The 19,264-nt window shown below is 33.1% G+C and overlaps 1 protein-coding gene across 1 annotated transcript in view; it reads left to right on the top strand.

The window, feature by feature from the left end:
- LOC114348999 (uncharacterized) overlaps positions 1-19,264 on the top strand; it is a 120,295-nt gene that overhangs the window by 59,010 nt on the left and 42,021 nt on the right. The window contains exon 2 of the mRNA XM_028299440.2: positions 4,526-4,789. Coding sequence (XP_028155241.2) covers positions 4,526-4,789 — 264 coding nt within the window. The remainder of the gene's footprint in view (positions 1-4,525; positions 4,790-19,264) is intronic.

The following is a 19,264-nucleotide window of genomic DNA, read 5'->3' as shown; positions in this document are numbered from 1 at the left end:
TGGACAGAGATTACGTCACCTGATTAACCTCCACACCCTTATAGCGCTTCTTCTTCTTCTCCTTCCTTAGCTTTTCATTTTCAGGTGTCGCTATTATTTACTGTTCTTTACCACTCATTTATGTCCATCGTGTCTTCTTTATTTAAACCTTTATCTCTCAAGTCCTCTGCCACACAGTCCTTTCATCTTCTCCTCACTTTCCTCTACCTCTCTTTTCCTCAACTTCTAACAGCTGCATCCTTCGTCTCATATAGCTCTCATTTCTACGTCTGATGTGAACAAACCATTGCAGTCTTTGTTCTTGAACCTTTTTTGAGATTGTAGTCACCTTGGACCTCGATTTTTGACCCTTCGCTTCGTTATCGATCATTCGCTAGCTGAACACGAAACAGATACAAAGCGAATACTTTCGATAACGAAGCGAAGGGTCAAAAATCGGAGTCCTGGCTGTTTCCCCAATCACGTCGTTCCTGATCTTGTTCCTTCTAGTCTTACCTAACATCCGTACCATTTTTGTTTCTTCTTCTTCTTCTTAAGGTGCCGAGACCGTTTGTCGATCGTTAGCTCTCATGTTGCCCAGCATATTAACAATCATTGTCTTATTTACAGCCGCACGAAATAGTTCAGTGCTAGTTTTCCCAAACCATTGGCGTAGGTTTTTAAGCCAAGGAGTTTTACGTTAATATGAGTACCCAGATATACAATATTACTTACTCGTTCAATTGAGTCATTACTGATTGTTACGTTATAGTTATTATTATTTACGGCTGCCTGTTTACTAATAACCATAAGCTTTGTTTTTCTTGCGTTGAGTTTGAGTCCATATATCGCGCAGAATGCCACCATTCGGTTCAATAACGCTTGAAGATGTTCAATTGATCCTGTCAGTAACAAGGTGTCATCTGCGTATCTGATATTGTTTATAAGCATACCATTAATGAGTATTCCCTCTTTTGCGTTTTCCAACACTTCATTTAAGATTGTTTCAGCGTAAAGATTAAACAACATTGGTGACAATATACAGCCTTGTCGAACTCCACGCTTGATTTTTACTTCTTCAGAGCACTGATTCCCAACCATTGGGAATCAATTTTTGTTTCAGTTACTCCATTTTTTTCCTGGACTCCCTTTATAGACCACAATTCATCTCGGTACACCAACGCAGTCCTATGGACAATTTATCGATTTATTGTCCAATTTTCATCTCCAGACGCTTATAGTTACTTAACCAAAAATGGATCATTTAGACACTTGAAAATTTATGAGCTTAATTTATGGTTTTAACAGAGCCGGATTTAAGGCAGTGGGGGCCCCCGGGCAAAATTGGTGTGAAGTCCAATACCCTACCTCCTAAAATTAAAAAAATGTTGATCTACTTTTATAAATATAATTTTAAATAATAAAAAGTACAAGAGCTGTAACTTGTTACAGTAAAATATTAAAAGTAATAGTAAGATGTATTGTTTTAAAGTCCGGGAACTTTTTGAGATATTTTAATTGAAAATTTCTTGATTATGTGGGACATATCTAGTTGCATTAAGACGTCGTGGCCAATGCTCATTGCAGAGCCCATCATAGACGAAAGTCGATTTTTAATTAACTTAAATTTTGAGAATGATCTCTAACCACTGCAGTTAGTAAGCATCACAACTAAATATAAACAAAGTGTCACCTCAACATTTGGAAAAACATCATTCATATTCTTTTCTTTTAGCAGTTGGTACATTTGAAGTTCTTTGCTTATATTTGATGAGCTGATTCCCTCTTTAAATGAATTGAAGAATCTTATAAACTGTACCAGATGGTTGGTAAGTTGATGATAATGTTGGTGAGTGAGCTTCAATTTCATTGAGAGTTAAATTTTTCAATTTTCCCAAATGATGTAAAAATCCAAAATTGGAATGAATGGATTCATATGCAGAAAGTCTATGACTTAAAGAGGTAATTAAGTGACTGAAATTTTGAGTTCTAAACTTCTCTCATGTTCTCATATCTTCCGAAATTGTCACGTCTTGACTGTATAATTTATTTAAGTGATCCAAGTGCTGCCACTCCTGAATTAAGGTCAATATTTGGATCTTGAAGAATACGACTTGTGCTGTTTGTCCTCCCTAATATCCTCTCTGTTTGAATTTTAAACCATTTGCAATACTACGAGTTTTAAATTGTTGCTCATAGTCTTCCGAAATTTTGGATAATGCTCCTTTAATCTGATTATAACCTTAAACTAGTCCTTTTGCGGCATTACCTCTATGACCATCTAGTAGTATTTGCTCTTTTAGAAACAATAATATTTTTGCCACGGTCTGCGTTGCTGTCGCTTAAAGACTCAGCTTTTAAACATTCTGTTAAGTTGTATCTATATGTAGAGGAAGTGAAAAATACAAGAAATTCTAAGAAATTATTCTAAGAAATTGATTGTTAATTGACTGATATGAGCTGAAAAATATTTTGACTTCTTAATCCTTGGAACTATTTCATTCAATACGTTTTTGACCCATCGGATGTACAATCTTCTCACATATAGATGATGAAAGATAGTTGACATAAAAGATAATAACAGGAGTATTCCCAAATAATTTTCATTTTGTGATGAATTCGACAACTCATTTTCGCTGCGAAATGCTAAATCTTGTTCACAAATAAACTTTATAACACTAAAATTAGTCTTTGAGTTAACATTTTCCAATAATTATTATGCTATACTACTATCTGCATGTTTCCAATCACAAAATCCTCTGTGGCTAAAATATGTATGAACACTAGATAAGAATTTACAAACGAAGCAATACACTCACCCGGTGGAAGGTGAAAAACATAACCATGAACAATGTATTATATTATTATCACTCCTACGCTCCTTCATTTTATACTTGTCATACATTGTCGAGTTCCTGTATCTCCTGCCAATATCTGTTTAAATGAACCTCTTTTGTTTGGGGCTTTGTGGGGGCCCCGAAATGTGGGGGCCCGGACAGCTGCCCAGCTTGCCACCCCTTAAATCCGGCCCTGAGTTTTAAAGCCATTTTCTTTATTGAATATTTTGGTCTAGAGTAAAGAAATACATATTTAAAATAATAGTAATACATAATCCTTTTTATAGTGTAATATATCTTTGGGTTTTCTGCCCCAAGTCTCTCTATCCCGCCACTTGTTTTCACTTAAATTATTTCTTTTCTGACATTACTTTCGTTATTCAGTTTAGAAATATTGTAGGGGGTCTGCCACGTTTTCTCTTCTCCGCTATATTATCTGTCTATACTCTACACCACATTAACTATTGCTTTTCTACATGCTGTATTATTGCTTCTTCTGCTTCCACTTTCTTTCTAATTTCTTGATTCCTAATATGCTCTAGTCTAGATCTCCTACCTGCTCTTCTCCAAAACTCCATTGCTATTACTAGTAGGTATACCGAGCATGTAATGGTATCGTATACCGACTCGGTTACCGATTAATTCTTCACATCTTCCTATTGTTGTTAGTTTCGTGCTAAGGTATACAATCATAAAACGAAAAAAAAACTCGAATATTTGGGTCACCTGATGAGAGGTCATTAAATACGCATTTTTTCAAAATATAATGCAAGGAAAAATAGAAGGAAAACAGAATCCAGGCCGTAGAAGAATGTCATGATTGCGGAATTTGAGAGAGTGGTTTGGCTACACTACTAATGATAACTTTTATAGATCAGCTGTAAACAAGGTCAGGGTAGCCTTGATGATTTCCAATCACCGATAGGAGTGGCACAAGAAGAAGAAGATACAATCATTTATTGTGATTTTTATTCTTTCCAAATTCAGATGCACAATTTCTATGTATTTACAAACTTCCAGACCACAATAGTTTTCTTGCCACGTATCCTAGGTCGTCTTTCTCTTGTGAGATCACTATCTGATTGGTTACATATTGTAGCGTATAGAGATTTGTTTCACCAAGAGACAAACCAACACCACATTTTTCTTCCAACTATACCACTTTATTATTTATATACGCACTTGTTGCTAGTTTTGCGATGGAATGGAAGAGTGATATTCCACCCTAAAAGATACATGACAGGTACTTTAAACTACGACCGGTTAAGTAGGGTCGTATTTAAAATATCTACCTATGACGCATTTACAAAACAAAGTCAATTTATTAAGTTGTGATATGTATTGGAAAGATCCTTGATATCGGTCTTGTTATTGATACAATTTTTATTTTTTTATGTGAATCATCTCTAATATACATATTTTGTTGCAGTTCTGATATTTTTAAGCTTGATTGCCTTAAGAAAGATAAATCCTTTTGTTTCAAGTAATTAACTGTATAATGAGAAAAGATAGTAAATTGTCCTTGTTATAAAGCATAATGGCATGCGTATGCCGGCGAATGATAAAACATTACAGATATATAATAATTTTACTTTGGTAAAAACTGGGTAAATGTTATCTTTTAAAAGTTTGTTAGGAAACTATGTTGAATAAAAACTTATAATAAATATTGAAACTTATACTTTACTAATATTTTGTATTTATTTCAGACAATTCTAATCTTAGGCATGCATCAAATTACCGCAAAGACAAGTCCTGTGATTGTCTCACACGATGGCAAAACGCGACATAGTCAAAAACAGAATGCGGTATCGACAACAGCTAAACCCGAAACCAGATATCAAATTGTACAAAAATATGTACAACGAGCACAGCCAGAGAAAACGCCCAGTCATTACACCCAAAGTGTAGCCGCCGTTCCTCAGCAACTGCAACAGGTCACTGTTCAACCGTTTCAATTGCATCAACAAGTGGTGAGTATTTTAATTTTTTTTATTATAGTTTACATGCAATCAATAGATAAAAATTATAAGCCTGTTTTTTGTTTGTACAAAAGGGTGTATGTATAAATTTGGATTTGTTATCCAGTGATAACAAAAACTCCACTAGTCTCTTAGATTATTGAAATGTGCCTTTAACGCTAAGTACTTCACTGCACTTCACTTCACTGTTGCTTAGAATCTATATGGTAGCTTTAATAGTTTGTGCATCTTCAGTCTTCGAGTCTGCTCACTATTATCTAGCAGATTTAGTGCAATATTGTTTGGGTGGTTTTCCAATTTTAACAAATAGCGGCTGTTGTATTCACTTACTATTTCCTTAACTGTGGCTAGTTGGAGATCGTCTCGGATTTCCTTGTTTGGTATACACCAAGGTGCATTTGTTATGGTCTGTAGTACCTTCGTCTGAAAGCGTTCCAATATCTCTATGTTTGAGTTTGCGGTCGTACCCCATAGTTGTACACCATATGTCCATATTGGTTTTAAGGCTACTTTATAAACCAATAATTTGTTTTTTAAGCTAAGTTTTGACTGTCTTCCCAATAGCCAATAGTATTTGCTGAGTTTCAAGCGAAGTTGTTTTCTATTGTTAAAAATGTGTTTTCTCCAGGTCAGTCCTTTGTCCAAGAGCATCCCTAAATACTTGACACTGTCAGATTAAGACAGATCTTGTCCATTTAGTGTAACAGGTGGCACTGTACCTCTGCATTTGGTAAATGTAACCTGCACTGATTTTACTTCATTGACTTTGATACTACAGTTTCTTGTTCAATCCTGAATTTCCACTACATGTTGTTGGAGAATTCTTGCAGTTATGACTGGGTCTTTGTGTTTGACCATTATCGCTTTATCATCTGCAAAGGAAGGTGTGATTGGTTACTTACTGGAAGACTAGTTGTGTACATAAGATAGAGAAGTAGACCAAGAACACTGCTCTGTGGTACCCCTGCCTTTATCAATGTGATTTCTAATGTTGTCTATCCGTACCTCACAGTAAAATATCTTTCTTTTAAGTACGATCCCATAAGTACAGTGTGTGAGGAGTTTTTTTTAATTTAAACAGTAGTCCATCATGCCAAACCTTATCAAAGGCTTGACTCACATCTAAGAAAGCAGTCGTGCAATAACTATTTTGCTCAAATGCTTCATTTATTTCGTCCACTACTCTATGTATCTGTTCAATTGTGCTATGATCCTTTCTGAATTCGAATTCTATTTTAATTTTTGAGTCAGTAGCTCTAAATAGTTGTTTTGAGCTGCATTCAAAACATTCTCTTAGGTTCTTCAGCCATGAAATTCGTTTTCTTCCGATGCTTCTTCTGCCATCTATCTTTCCTTGCATTATGAGTCGCAGGATGCCATACTTCTCGCCCCGTATCACATGTCCGAGATACTGTAGCTTTCTTTCTTTAATATTGTAAGTTCAACTTCCTTCTCTTTACCTATTCTTCTTAGTACTTCGTTGTTCGTAACTCTATCTACCCAGGAAACCCTCACAATTCTTCTATAGGTCTACATTTCAAAGGCGTTAAGTCGTCTCATTGTCTCTACATTTAACGTCCATGATTCCACTCCATAGTATAGTACACTGTACACGTAACATTTTGTTAAGCGTACTTTAAGAGCTAATGTTAAATCTATAGCTTCGCAACGTTCTTACTTTTATGCCAAGAGAGAGGTTGTGGCTCTTGAAGAAGGCCCCCATCCTGTTGAAGTTGGTACTAGCTTTTCCGATGTGTGCTCTTATCTCTTAACTGTTGGTCCATTCATGATTAATTATGGTGCCGAGGTAGTTGTAGTGCGTCACTCTTTCTACATGGGGCTGGTTGATATAGAGTTGACCTTCCGTTATCTTTTTTTGCTAATGATCATAAGCTTTGTCTTCTTTACGTTTATATTGAGTCCATATTGTTGAGTGCGATTCGTGACTTTGTTCATAAGAACCTGTAGGTCTTCCAAACTGTCCGCAAATACTATGATCTACATATCTGATGTTGTTTAGCCAGTACCCGTTTAGTCGAATACCGTTTTCAGTTTCGTGCAAAGCTTCGATAAATATTCTTTTAGAGTAGAGATTCAAGATTACAGGAGACAAAATACAGCTTTCTCTCACTCCACGCATGGTTTTCACATATTACGTGTGTTCACCTTCAGCTCTGAGCTTTGCGGTCTAATTCCAGTAAAGGTTTCTAATTATTTCCAGATCTTGGTTATTAATTGCTGCTTCTTTTAGTTTTTGCATCATCTTGGCGTGCTGTATTCGATCAAACGCTTTCTCGTAATCAACCAGACATGCATATTGCATATACATACGTTGTAGTTGACATATCTGCATCTCAGGAATAAGACTTGTATTGAGAACAAAGTTTCTCTCATACCAACATCATTTTATTAACCCGAACTGGCTGTAAATCTCACACAACTTGTAAATGCTGTTATGGATTATCTTGAGGAACAATTTTTGGAGAAGTCTCATCAGACTTATCGTGCGGTATTCTTCGCATTTTTTGGCTCAAGGTTTTTATTGTCGAAGTGCAATAAACTCAGACCTCAGCCATTCTGTTAATATTTCTCCAGAGTTGTGTATGTTGTTGAGTATCTTTATGATTATTGCTATTGATTCATTGTCCATTAATTTGAGTAGTGCTGGAGTGCTCCTTGTATATTATTATCCAGGCCTGCTGTAGTAATCTTGGTCCATTCAATTTTTATAATATAAATATACAGATATAAATATATATGTAGGTATATATTCTTCTTATGGTGCCCATCCGTTCTGGATGTTGGAGATTCTTACCTTTGCTTTCAGCTATTCGGAACAGTCCGATTCCCAGGCAACCAAATAACGTTTACAAAACGTTGAAAAAACGTCATAATTATCACCAAATCACGTCAGTTTATCACGTTTTTTCGACGTCGAAAGTCACGTGAATATGTCCCACCATAATTGACGTACTTTTATCACCTTTTAAATACGTGATATCAAAAACGTAGTTTGTATGTCGTTTTTTAGATTATGTTTCATTTTATGGTTTTAAAGATACACAATAATTATTCGTATGGGCATTGTTGGTATTACAATTTTCCATTTAACCGTTTTAAATAATTTAGCTTATAGCCTAAAAGCAAAACCAAATTGGAAGACTCTCTAAAATTTATAGAATTACAATACCCTCAATGCAACATACCTATAGGTATAGAATTTTCACTTTTTATATATACTTACTGTGTCAAAATTGAAACAACATATAAACTAATAAATAATTTGTTGTTAATTTAATTAAACTCGATAACACATCCAAAACAAATTAAAACATAACCTCAAACAGTTTTCAAGATGAATTATTGTATTAAACTTACTCACTTGAGGAAAACTAATGAAAATCTCTTAATTAACACGTTTCTTCAACTAAATATCTAAATGAAAAGTCTTATTTTACCACACAAAGCACCTAAACAATAAATGAAACACTTAATGGAAATTTTTTGAAGTCATAAGCCTTAAGCCTTTAAGCTCCTCCCAATTTTGTGACGTCAGACTGTCAGACTTAGGCTGTCTGAAATGAAAACGTGGTTTAGGCGTATTTTAACGTCATTAATCTTAAGTATTTAAAATCACCTACAAAAGACGTTTATACGACGTAATCTTCAAACACGTGTATGTATTCAACCAAAAACTAAGGCTTCCTCGACGTTCTTGACGTCACTTGGTTGCCTGGGTTGTAGACGTATTGAACCACCTTCTCAGGTTTTGAAGCCAAGATATTCTTCTTCTTTCTGGTCCTCTTTTTTCAAATGCCTTGCCTTGAAGAATGAGTAGTAACAAGCCATATCTCTGTTCATTTCCAAGATATTCTAATTTGCGCCTTTTATTGTCAATAATCTCGCATTCTTGCTCATTCCACGTACGCCTCAACATTAGTCATACGATCCCCCCATGAAAGTCTTAAAATGGGTCTGTAAGACAACAAAGATTCGAGCTTTCCTAAAGAAGCTTCAGAAAGTGTTTAAGCCTCTATTCCGTTTAATAACTTAGAAAATACATATATGTACTCTGATGATAGAGATTTTGGTACAAGTTGCAAATCGTGACTTCTGAAAAGAGACTTCATCTTAACGAACACTGATCTAACTTTCCCGATGCATTGCATTATTTCAGTAGAGTGGTCCCATTGACAGTATTTGTTGCTACCTAGGTATGTGTAGGTAACGTTACTCATCAAAGTCATGTTACCTACATGACACTGGTCATCTAGGTAACATGACCAGTGTCATATTAGGAGAATTTTCTCTACTATGATATTTTATTAGAAAGAGGAATTTAACAGTTAGGCCTGCATCCCGCGTACCAAAAAAATTTATTAATAGCAAACTGAAAATTTGTTAATAGCTTAACGGTACCTAGTCGGACATACTTTGATGTATGGAAACACTGGAATAGTATCCTGACATTGTCATCCTGACAATAATTATTGTGTGATTGTGAAAACTAGCAGGTTGTTTTTTTATTCAACAGCAATATTAATATAATATACCTATGAAAAAATGTTTGTGCGACAAATATATTGGGCATTTTAATAAGTCCAACACGTAGAACATGTCAAATGACAGGAATTTTGTTGGTGGTAAGTAAAAGTCTGATTTTTGCATGACAGTTTAATGAAAGGGCCACAAATCAATTGGAAATTCTGTTCGACAAAATACATGGGACGTTTTCGTAGTCTGACGTTCGAAACTTTTAACCTGTTCCACAATTAAAACTTCCCCTGTTCCAGGGGAATCAAAGTTTGTCCAACTAGACACCATTAGGCTATTAACAAATTTTTAGCTTCCTATTAATAAACTTTTTTGGTAAACGTGACCCAGACCCAGTGGCGACGCGTGACTTTTTCTAAAGTGTTACCAAAACCAGATATTAAATATATACCGGATATATTATATATTATCTATATATATAATGTATTTTATACATATTTTTATATATACAGTGTTCCCATACATCAAAGTTTGTTCGACTAGACACCGTGAATTTTCAGCTTGCTATTAATCAACTTTTTTTTGGTACGCGCGATCCAGGTCTATTATAAAAATAGATGAAATAAAATTAAAAAATAAAAAATTTAAGAAATTATATAAAGTACCTACAAACTAATAGTTCTTAGGCCCCCATATAAAATTATTATTTATGACCACACCGTTGAAACTTTTTGTACTTGTTATTTGGGTGGAGTCGGACAAATTTCGAGCTTAGCGCATCATGGCAGTGGGGCGTTTGTCTGTCAAGCGGTCACGAAGTTGTCAATTTTATGCAAGAAAAAAATTTATAACCACATTGGTAATTTTATTTTAATCAATGGTTTTTATCGTATAAACAGCGAAAATAATTTTGTCGGACAAAAATATTGGGGCATACGACGCGTCGGACACGCTAAATATGTCAAATTTATGAAAATAAAAAATTTATTACCACATTGCTAATTTTATCAGAATATACCATAAAACATTTTTACAATAATGTGGTAACCTTGTCGGACAATTTTCACGGGGCATATGCACAGTCGGACGCGCCGAAGATGTCAATTTCCTGAAAATTTTTTATTTATTACCACAGATGTCATTTTTATTTTGTGCTGTTCTTTTACATGTGTAATGCATATTGGATCACTTGTCGGACAAAAATAATGGGGCGTTTTGAAGATACAGGGTGTCAAAGTTAAACTTTTTTTTTATTTATTATCGAATATTTCCTGACAGGTATGAGATAACAACATGAAATTTGGTATGTGGGGGTTTCTTGGGTCGAGGAAACTAAATTCCCTACCAAAAATTATGCATTGCCCAGAGGGCGCCACATACGCCTTTCAGCACTCATTTATTACGTTCAATTTTTTTATCCCTCACTCTGTATAATTTTGACATTAAAATTTTTATTGTCCTATTAGTTTTACTTAAAAAAGGTATACTTCTTTCATCTCCCTAAACTCAACCGTTTTCGAGATAAACGCATTTTAAATCTGCGATACACCATCATTTTTAGCATAATATCATTGTAGTTACACCCGAAAAATAACTTAAAACCATAAAATTATCCAAAAATGTATCGCAAATTTCTTCAAATGGAATTTGCGATGCAATGACATAAATTTGAGAACTGCTATATATTATGCTAATATTATGCTAAAAATGATGGTGTATCGCAGATTTAAAATGCGTTTATCTCGAAAACGGTTGAGTTTAGGGAGATCAAAGAAGTATACCTTTTTTAAGTAAAAATAATAGGAAAATAAAAATTTTAATGTCAAAATTATACAGAGTGAGGTATAAAAAAAATTGAACGTAATAAATGAGTGCTGAAAGGCGTATGTGGCGCCCTCTGGGCAATACATAATTTTTGGTATAGTATTTTTACTACAAAAACGTTATTACGTAGGCCAAAATTTTTGACGTAAGAGAACTGTCAAAACATTAGAATGTGACTTTTCATTATTGCTATGTTTATTATAAACACGGCAATAATGAAAAGTCACATTCTAATGTTTTAACAGTTCTCTTACGTCAAAAATTTTGACCTACGTAATAACGTTTTTGTAGTAAAAATACTATAGGGAATTTAGTTTTCTCGATCCAAAAACCCCCACATACCAAATTTCATGTTGTTATCTCATACCTGTCAGGAAATATTCAATAATATAGGTATAAAAAAAATTTTAACTTTGATATCCTGTATCTCGGTTATTATAAAATTTGTACTAAGATAAGTTTAAATCTAAGCTAACTAACTAAGCTTAAATCGGTCTATTTTTACCTCAGGAACCTGACGTTAAGCTATGGCCCATTATTTACGAAATTTTACCTGTATATAAATTAAATGAAATTGAATGTATTGTTTCTCGATTCCACGTTAAAATATATATGGTCGCCTTCTATGATTATCTCTCAAATGATTTAGTGTCCATCGAATGTACACTAGAGTTTTTTTTCTATTCGAAATAGAATAAAAAATTATTTTAATGGCCGGTAAATGAACTCGTATTGCTCTATTTTTATATAAATCTATCTAAATTTAGCGTCACAACCACTACAACTACATAAACCATTTCGGCGATAATGATCAAATGGATTATACTTTTGGAACTAGATACCTTCTAATCGGTATTACCGAATTTGATCACTAAATATGAGTTTGAAACGTATTGAGAAGTAGTGTCTGATGCATCCAAGGTCAAGTAGGATAACCGAAGGTATTATAGGACTATTGAGCTTGAAAAACCGGTTTTCCTATAGGAAATAGATTTGATCACACTTATGAAGGCTATAACTTAAAAATTCGAATTTTTCCAGCTAGAGGTATACACCGATAGATGCATCTGGAGTCCTCCTTATTTGTTGGCGCAATTTGTAGGTTGAAATTTTGAGTAATTGTCTAAAAACCAAAATTTTCAAAGTTTGGTTTTTCGGTTTTTCAGCTGTACTGAGCCGTGTGTATCTCTGATCTTAACCACTTAAGCACTATTGGAAAGCTTAACTCAACGCTATTAATTTGGTGTACTTTTGGTTTTCCTGTCTCTTCTTAAACCTAAGATTTATACCCCCAAAAAATATGCCGTTTTGTACCTACCAAGTCCTATAGCTGGCTTATGGGTGGTCGAAAGTCACAAGCTATACCGGTTCTGAATCGGCCCTGACCCCCTCTTAAAACATAGAAAAGAAATTCAGATCGGTATAACTTTTCCACAAACATACACACAAACATACAAAACATTTTCCCCTTTTTAAATAGAAATTGAGTAAAATTTCTGAGATCGGTAACTTTTGAATGATATATACAATTTTCAAAATGGCAATGGGATAAGACAGAGAGATTCCCTGAGTCCTCTGTTGTTCAACCTGATCATGGACGAAATAATAAAAAAAGTATTAAAAAAGTATATTATTAAAAGTATTATAAAATAACAAAAAAAGGATACCAAGTGGGAGAAAAACCACTTAAAATAATCTGCTATGCAGACGACGCAATACTAATCTCTCAAAGTGAAGATGATTTACAACGTATGCTGCACGAATTTAATATAACCGCTAGAAAATTTAACATTTTAATTTCCCCAAAAAAGACAAAATGCATGGTTACAACAGTAGATCTAATAAGGTGTAAATTAGAGCTGGAGGGTCAAATAATAGAACAAGTCATGGAGTTTAAATATCTAGGCATCAAACTATGCAACTACGGAAAGCTCGAAACAAAAGTGGAAGATCAGATGAATAAAGCAAACAGAGCCGCAGGTTGCCTGAATGAAACAATATGGAGAAATAAAAACATCAGAAAAGAAGTGAAAGGCAGAATTTACAAAAGAGTCATCAAACCAATAATGACATACGTGGCAGAAACACAACCTGATACAGAAAGGACAAAAAAAGCTATAGAAACAGCAGAGATGAAAACATTGCGAAAAATCAATGGTAAGACGCTGTGGGATATAGCTAGAAATGTAGATATATGAAGGGGATGCAAGGTGGACAACATTAATAACTGGATGAAAAGCAGAAGGGTAGAATGGAACGACCACATAAGCCGAATGACAACAAATAGAGTAGTAAGAACGGACAGAGACGGTTCCCCAATAGGAAGACGATCAGGGGGAAGACCACGAAAAAGATGGAATGACAACTTACTGGAGGCACATTGAAAAACAGACAGAGTAATGTCTATATAAAAAGAAGAAGAAGAAGAGAAGAATTTTCAAAATTAAACATGCGTTGAAAATCGGACTTAAATTTTCGAAATTTTTGGGAGATTTGGGGACGAGAACGAAAAACAAACCCTAAATGGGAATGGCCGTAACATCCACACCCTTGTACCAAAATGGATGGTTGACATATTTCTCTCTTCCTATATTTTAAGATTGGATTTGGCCCAATTTTTTCAATTCAGTCACATTTAGAAAATCGAAAATTTCTTGTATAATATAGTGTCGCATGTACGGGAACAGCCGTTCTCTGGGATATAAAAAAATAATAAGCATCAAGGAGACCAAAGCGAACTATAAACTATTTTTCTCGGTTAGATCTACATAGATCAAACTGAAAATTTGTAGAAATACTCCTTATAATGTTTATAAGGACGTAACGTAGAGAACATTCCAAAATTTTAGAAAAATTTTCCGAAATTTTCCCTCTTGTCGGAAAATCTTTTTGGAAAATTTTGGGTAAAACTCACCGTCATGCCCTTTTAAGTGTTGTACATAGCGCATGTACCAATTTATAGCTAAATCGATTCAAAAGAAGCCGAGAAACACTGTTTTAAATTTTTTTTTGATAATACCTCCTCCTCGATAGCCTAAAAGACTTAAGCTTTCTGTTCGTTTGTCCCAACATTTTTGTCAGACAATTAAATTTTTTGTTCAAGAATATAATTACTTGTAACTTACTGCCTTTGTCGGAAAATTGGTTTTAAAGATAAGGGATGCACGAACCCAGCAGAGTTTAAAAGTATAATTTATTAATAAAAATTAAATTTTTTTGTCCGACTTTTGATTTGACCCAATATTTTTGTCCGACACTTAGATTTTTTTATTTAGAATATGTGGGTACAGCTCTACGTCATACACTTTTAAATGTTTTACTTAGTGTGTGTACCAATTTTCAGCTATATCGATTTAAAAATAACCGAGAAAAACTTAATTTTTTTTTTGATAATACCTCCTCGTCGATAGCATAAAAGAATTCAGTTTTCTGTTCGTTTGCCCCAACATTTTTGTCAGACAATTACATTTTTTGTTAAGGAATATAATTAATTGTAACTTACTAACTTTGTCGGAAAAATGGTTGTAAAGATAAGGGATACACGAACCCAGCATAGTTTAAAATTATAGTTTATCAAAAAAAATTAAATTTTTTGTCCGACTTTGGATTTGCCCCAATATTTTTGTCGGGCACTTAGATTTTTTGATTTGGAATATAACTACTTATAACCTGATACATGAGTCGGAATTTTTTTTTTAATTCGGAAAAAAAACTACAGAACGATGTTTGTCGTTGTTCAAGGAGTATGTAAGCAAATATCAGATCACAATTTTTCTAAAATTTTCCCTCTTGTCGGAAAATTTTTTAAGAAAATTTTAAGTACTGCTCTACGTCATACCCTTTTAAATATTTTACTTAGTGTGTGTACCAATTTTGAGCTAAATCGATTCAAAAATAACCGAGAAAACTCTTTTAAAATTTTTTGATATTACTTTCTCGTCGATAGCCTAAAACAATTAAGTTTTCTGTTCGTTTGCCCCAAGATTTTTGTCAAACAATTACATTTTTTGTTTAAGAATATAATTACTTGTAACCTACTACCTTTGTCGGAAAAATGGTTGTAAAGATAAGGGATACACGAACCCAGCATAATTTAAAAGTATAGTTTATCAATAAAAATTAAATTTTTTGTCTGACTTTGGATTTGCCCCAATATTTTTGCCGGACACTTAGATTTTTTGATTTGGAATATAACTACTTATAACCTGATACATGTGCTGAAATTTTTTTTTAATTCGAGAAAAAAATACAGAACGATGTTTGTCGTTGTTCAAGGAGTATGTACACAAATTATCAGATCAAAATTTTTCTAAAATTTTCCCTCTTGTCGGAAAATTTTTTAAGAAAATTTTGGGTTCCGATCTACGTCATACCCTTTTAAATGCTTTACTTAGCGTGTGTACTAATTTTCAGCTAAATCGATTCAAAAGTAACCGAGAAACACTGTTATAATTTTTTTTTGATAATACCTCCTCGTCGATAGCCTAAAAGAATTAAGTTTTCTGTTCGTTTGCCCCAACATTTTTGTCAGACAATTACATTTTTTGATTAAGAATATAATGATTTGTAACCTACTACTTTTGTCGGAAAAATGGTTGTAAAGATAAGGGATGCACGAACCCAGCATAATTTGAAAGTATACTTTACTAATAAAAATTAAATTTTTTGTCCGACTGTCGAGTTGCCCCAATATTTTTGTCCGACACTTTGATTTTTTGATTAAAAATATAATTACTTATAACCTACTAATGTTGTCGGAAAAATGGTTTTAAAGGTAAGGGTTGCACGAACCCAGTATTGTTTAAAAGACAGTTTATTAATAAAAATTAAATTTTTTGTCCGACTTTGGATTTGACACAATGTTTTTGTCGGACACTTAGATTTTTTGATTTAGAATATAACTACTTATAACCTGATACTTGTGTCGGAAATTTTTTTTAATTGGAAAAAAAACTACAGAACGATGTTTGTCGTTGTTCAAGGAGTATGTAAGCAAATATCAGATCAAAATTTTTCTAAAATTTTCCCTCTTGTCGGAAAATTTTTTTAAAAAATTTTGGGTACAGCTCTATGTCATACCCTTTTAAATATTTTACTTAGTGTGTGTACCAATTTTGAGCTAAATCGATTCAAAAATAACCGAGAAAACTCTTTTAAAATTTTTTGATATTACTTTCTCGTCGATAACCTAAAAGAATTAAGTTTTCTGTTCGTTTGCCCCAAGATTTTAGTCAAACAATTACATTTTTTGTTTAAGAATATAATTACTTGTAACTTACTACCTTTGTCGGAAAAATGGTTGTAAAGATAAGGGATACACGAACCCAGCATACTTTAAAAGTATAGTTTATCAATAAAAATAAAATTTTTTGTCTGACTTTGGATTTGCCCCAATATTTTTGTCGGACACTTAGATTTTTTGATTTGGAATATAACTACTTATAACCTGATACATGTGCTGAAAATTTTTTTATTTCGAGAAAAAAATACAGAACGATGTTTGTCGTTGTTCAAGGAGTATGTACACAAATTATCAGATCACAATTTTTCTAAAATTTTCTCTCTTGTCGGAAAATTTTTTAAGAAAATTTTGGGTTCCGATCTACGTCATACCCTTTTAAATGCTTTACTTAGCGTGTGTACCAATTTTCAGCTAAATCGATTCAAAAGTAACCGAGAAACACTGTTTTAAATTTTTTTTTTGATAATACCTCCTCGTCGATAGCCTAAAAGAATTAAGTTTTCTGTTCGTTTGCCCCAACATTTTTGTCAGACAATTACATTTTTTGTTTAAGAATATAATTACTTATAACCTACTACTGTTGTCGGAAAAATGGTTGTAAAGATAAGGGATGCACGAACCCAGCATAATTTGAAAGTATACTTTACTAATAAAAATTAAATTTTTTGTCCGACTGTCGAGTTGCCCCAATATTTTTGTCCGACACTTTGATTTTTTGATTAAGAATATAATTACTTATAACCTACTAATGTTGTCGGAAAAATGGTTTTAAAGGTAAGGGTTGCACGAACCCCGTATTGTTTAAAAGACAGTTTATTAATAAAAATTAAATTTTTTGTCCGACTTTGGATTTGACCCAATATTTTTGTCGGACACTTAGATTTTTTGATTTAGAATATAACTACTTATAACCTGATACTTGTGTCGGAAATTTTTTTTAATTGGAAAAAAAAACTACAGAACGATGTTTGTCGTTGTTCAAGGAGTATGTACGCAAATATCAGATCACAATTTTTCTAAAATTTTCCCTCTTGTCCGAAATTTTTTTGGGAAAATTTTGGGTACAGCTCTACGTCATACACTTTTAAATGTTTTACTTAGTGTGTGTACCAATATTCAGCTAAATCGATTCAAAAATAACCGAGAAAATCTGTTTTAAAATATTTTTGGATAGTACCTCCTCGTCCATAGCCTAAAAGAATTAAGTTTCCTGTTCGTTTGCCCCAACATTTTTGTCAGACAATTACATTTTTTGTTTAAGAGTATAATTACTTGTATCCTACTACTTTTGTCGGAAAAATGGTGGTAAAGATAAGGGATGCACGAACCCAGAATTGTTTAAAAGTATAGTTAATTAATAAAAATTAAATTTTTTGTCCGACTTTGGATGTGCCCCACTATTTATGTCGGGCACTTAGATTTTTTGATTTGGAATATAACTACTTATAACCTGATATATGTGCTGAATTTTTTTTTTAATTCAAGAAAAAATACAGAACGACGTTTGTCGTTGTTCAAGGAGTATGTACACAAATTATCAGATCACAATTTTTCTAAAATTTTCCCTCTTGTCGGAAAATTTTTTAAGAAAATTTTGGGTTCCGATCTACGTCATACCCTTTTAAATGCTTTACTTAGTGTGTGTACCAATTTTCAGCTAATTCGATTCAAAAGTAACCGAGAAACACTGTTTTAAAATTTTTTTTTGATAATACCTCCTCGTCGATAGCCTAAAAGAATTAAGTTTTCTGTTCGTTTGCCCCAACATTTTTGTCAGACAATTACATTTTTTGTTTAAGAATATAATTACTTGTAACCTACTACTTTTGTCGGAAAAATGGTTGTAAAGATAAGGGATGCACGAACCCAGCATAATTTGAAAGTATACTTTACTAATAAAAATTAAATTTTTTGTCCGACTTTGGATTTGACCCAATATTTTTGTCGGACACTTAGATTTTTTGATTTAGAATATAACTACTTATAACCTGATACTTGTGTCGGAAATTTTTTTTAATTGGAAAAAAAAACTACAGAACGATGTTTGTCGTTGTTCAAGGAGTATGTACGCAAATATCAGATCACAATTTTTCTAAAATTTTCCCTCTTGTCCGAAATTTTTTTGGGAAAATTTTGGGTACAGCTCTACGTCATACACTTTTAAATGTTTTACTTAGTGTGTGTACCAATATTCAGCTAAATCGATTCAAAAATAACCGAGAAAATCTGTTTTAAAATATTTTTGGATAGTACCTCCTCGTCCATAGCCTAAAAGAATTAAGTTTCCTGTTCGTTTGCCCCAATATTTTTGTCAGACAATTACATTTTTTGTTTAAGAGTATAATTACTTGTATCCTACTACTTTTGTCGGAAAAATGGTGGTAAAGATAAGGGATGCACGAACCCAGAATTATTTAAAAGTATAGTTAATTAATAAAAATTAAATTTTTTGTCCGACTTTGGATGTGCCCCACTATTTATGTCGGGCACTTAGATTTTTTGATTTGGAATATAACTACTTATAACCTGATATATGTGCTGAACTTTTTTTTTTAATTCAAGAAAAAATACAGAACGACGTTTGTCGTTGTTCAAGGAGTATGTACACAAATTATCAGATCACAATTTTTCTAAAATTTTCCCTCTTGTCGGAAAATTTTTTAAGAAAATTTTGGGTTCCGATCTACGTCATACCCTTTTAAATGCTTTACTTAGTGTGTGTACCAATTTTCAGCTAATTCGATTCAAAAGTAACCGAGAAACACTGTTTTAAAATTTTTTTTTGATAATACCTCCTCGTCGATAGCCTAAAAGAATTAAGTTTTCTGTTCGTTTGCCCCAACATTTTTGTCAGACAATTACATTTTTTGTTTAAGAATATAATTACTTGTAACCTACTACTTTTG

The sequence above is a fragment of the Diabrotica virgifera genome, chromosome 3, assembly GCF_917563875.1.
Source record: "Diabrotica virgifera virgifera chromosome 3, PGI_DIABVI_V3a".
NCBI classification, from domain to species: Eukaryota; Metazoa; Arthropoda; class Insecta; order Coleoptera; family Chrysomelidae; genus Diabrotica; species Diabrotica virgifera.
Note: the sequence above shows the minus strand (reverse complement) of the source record. Positions and strands in the feature narration are given on the sequence as shown.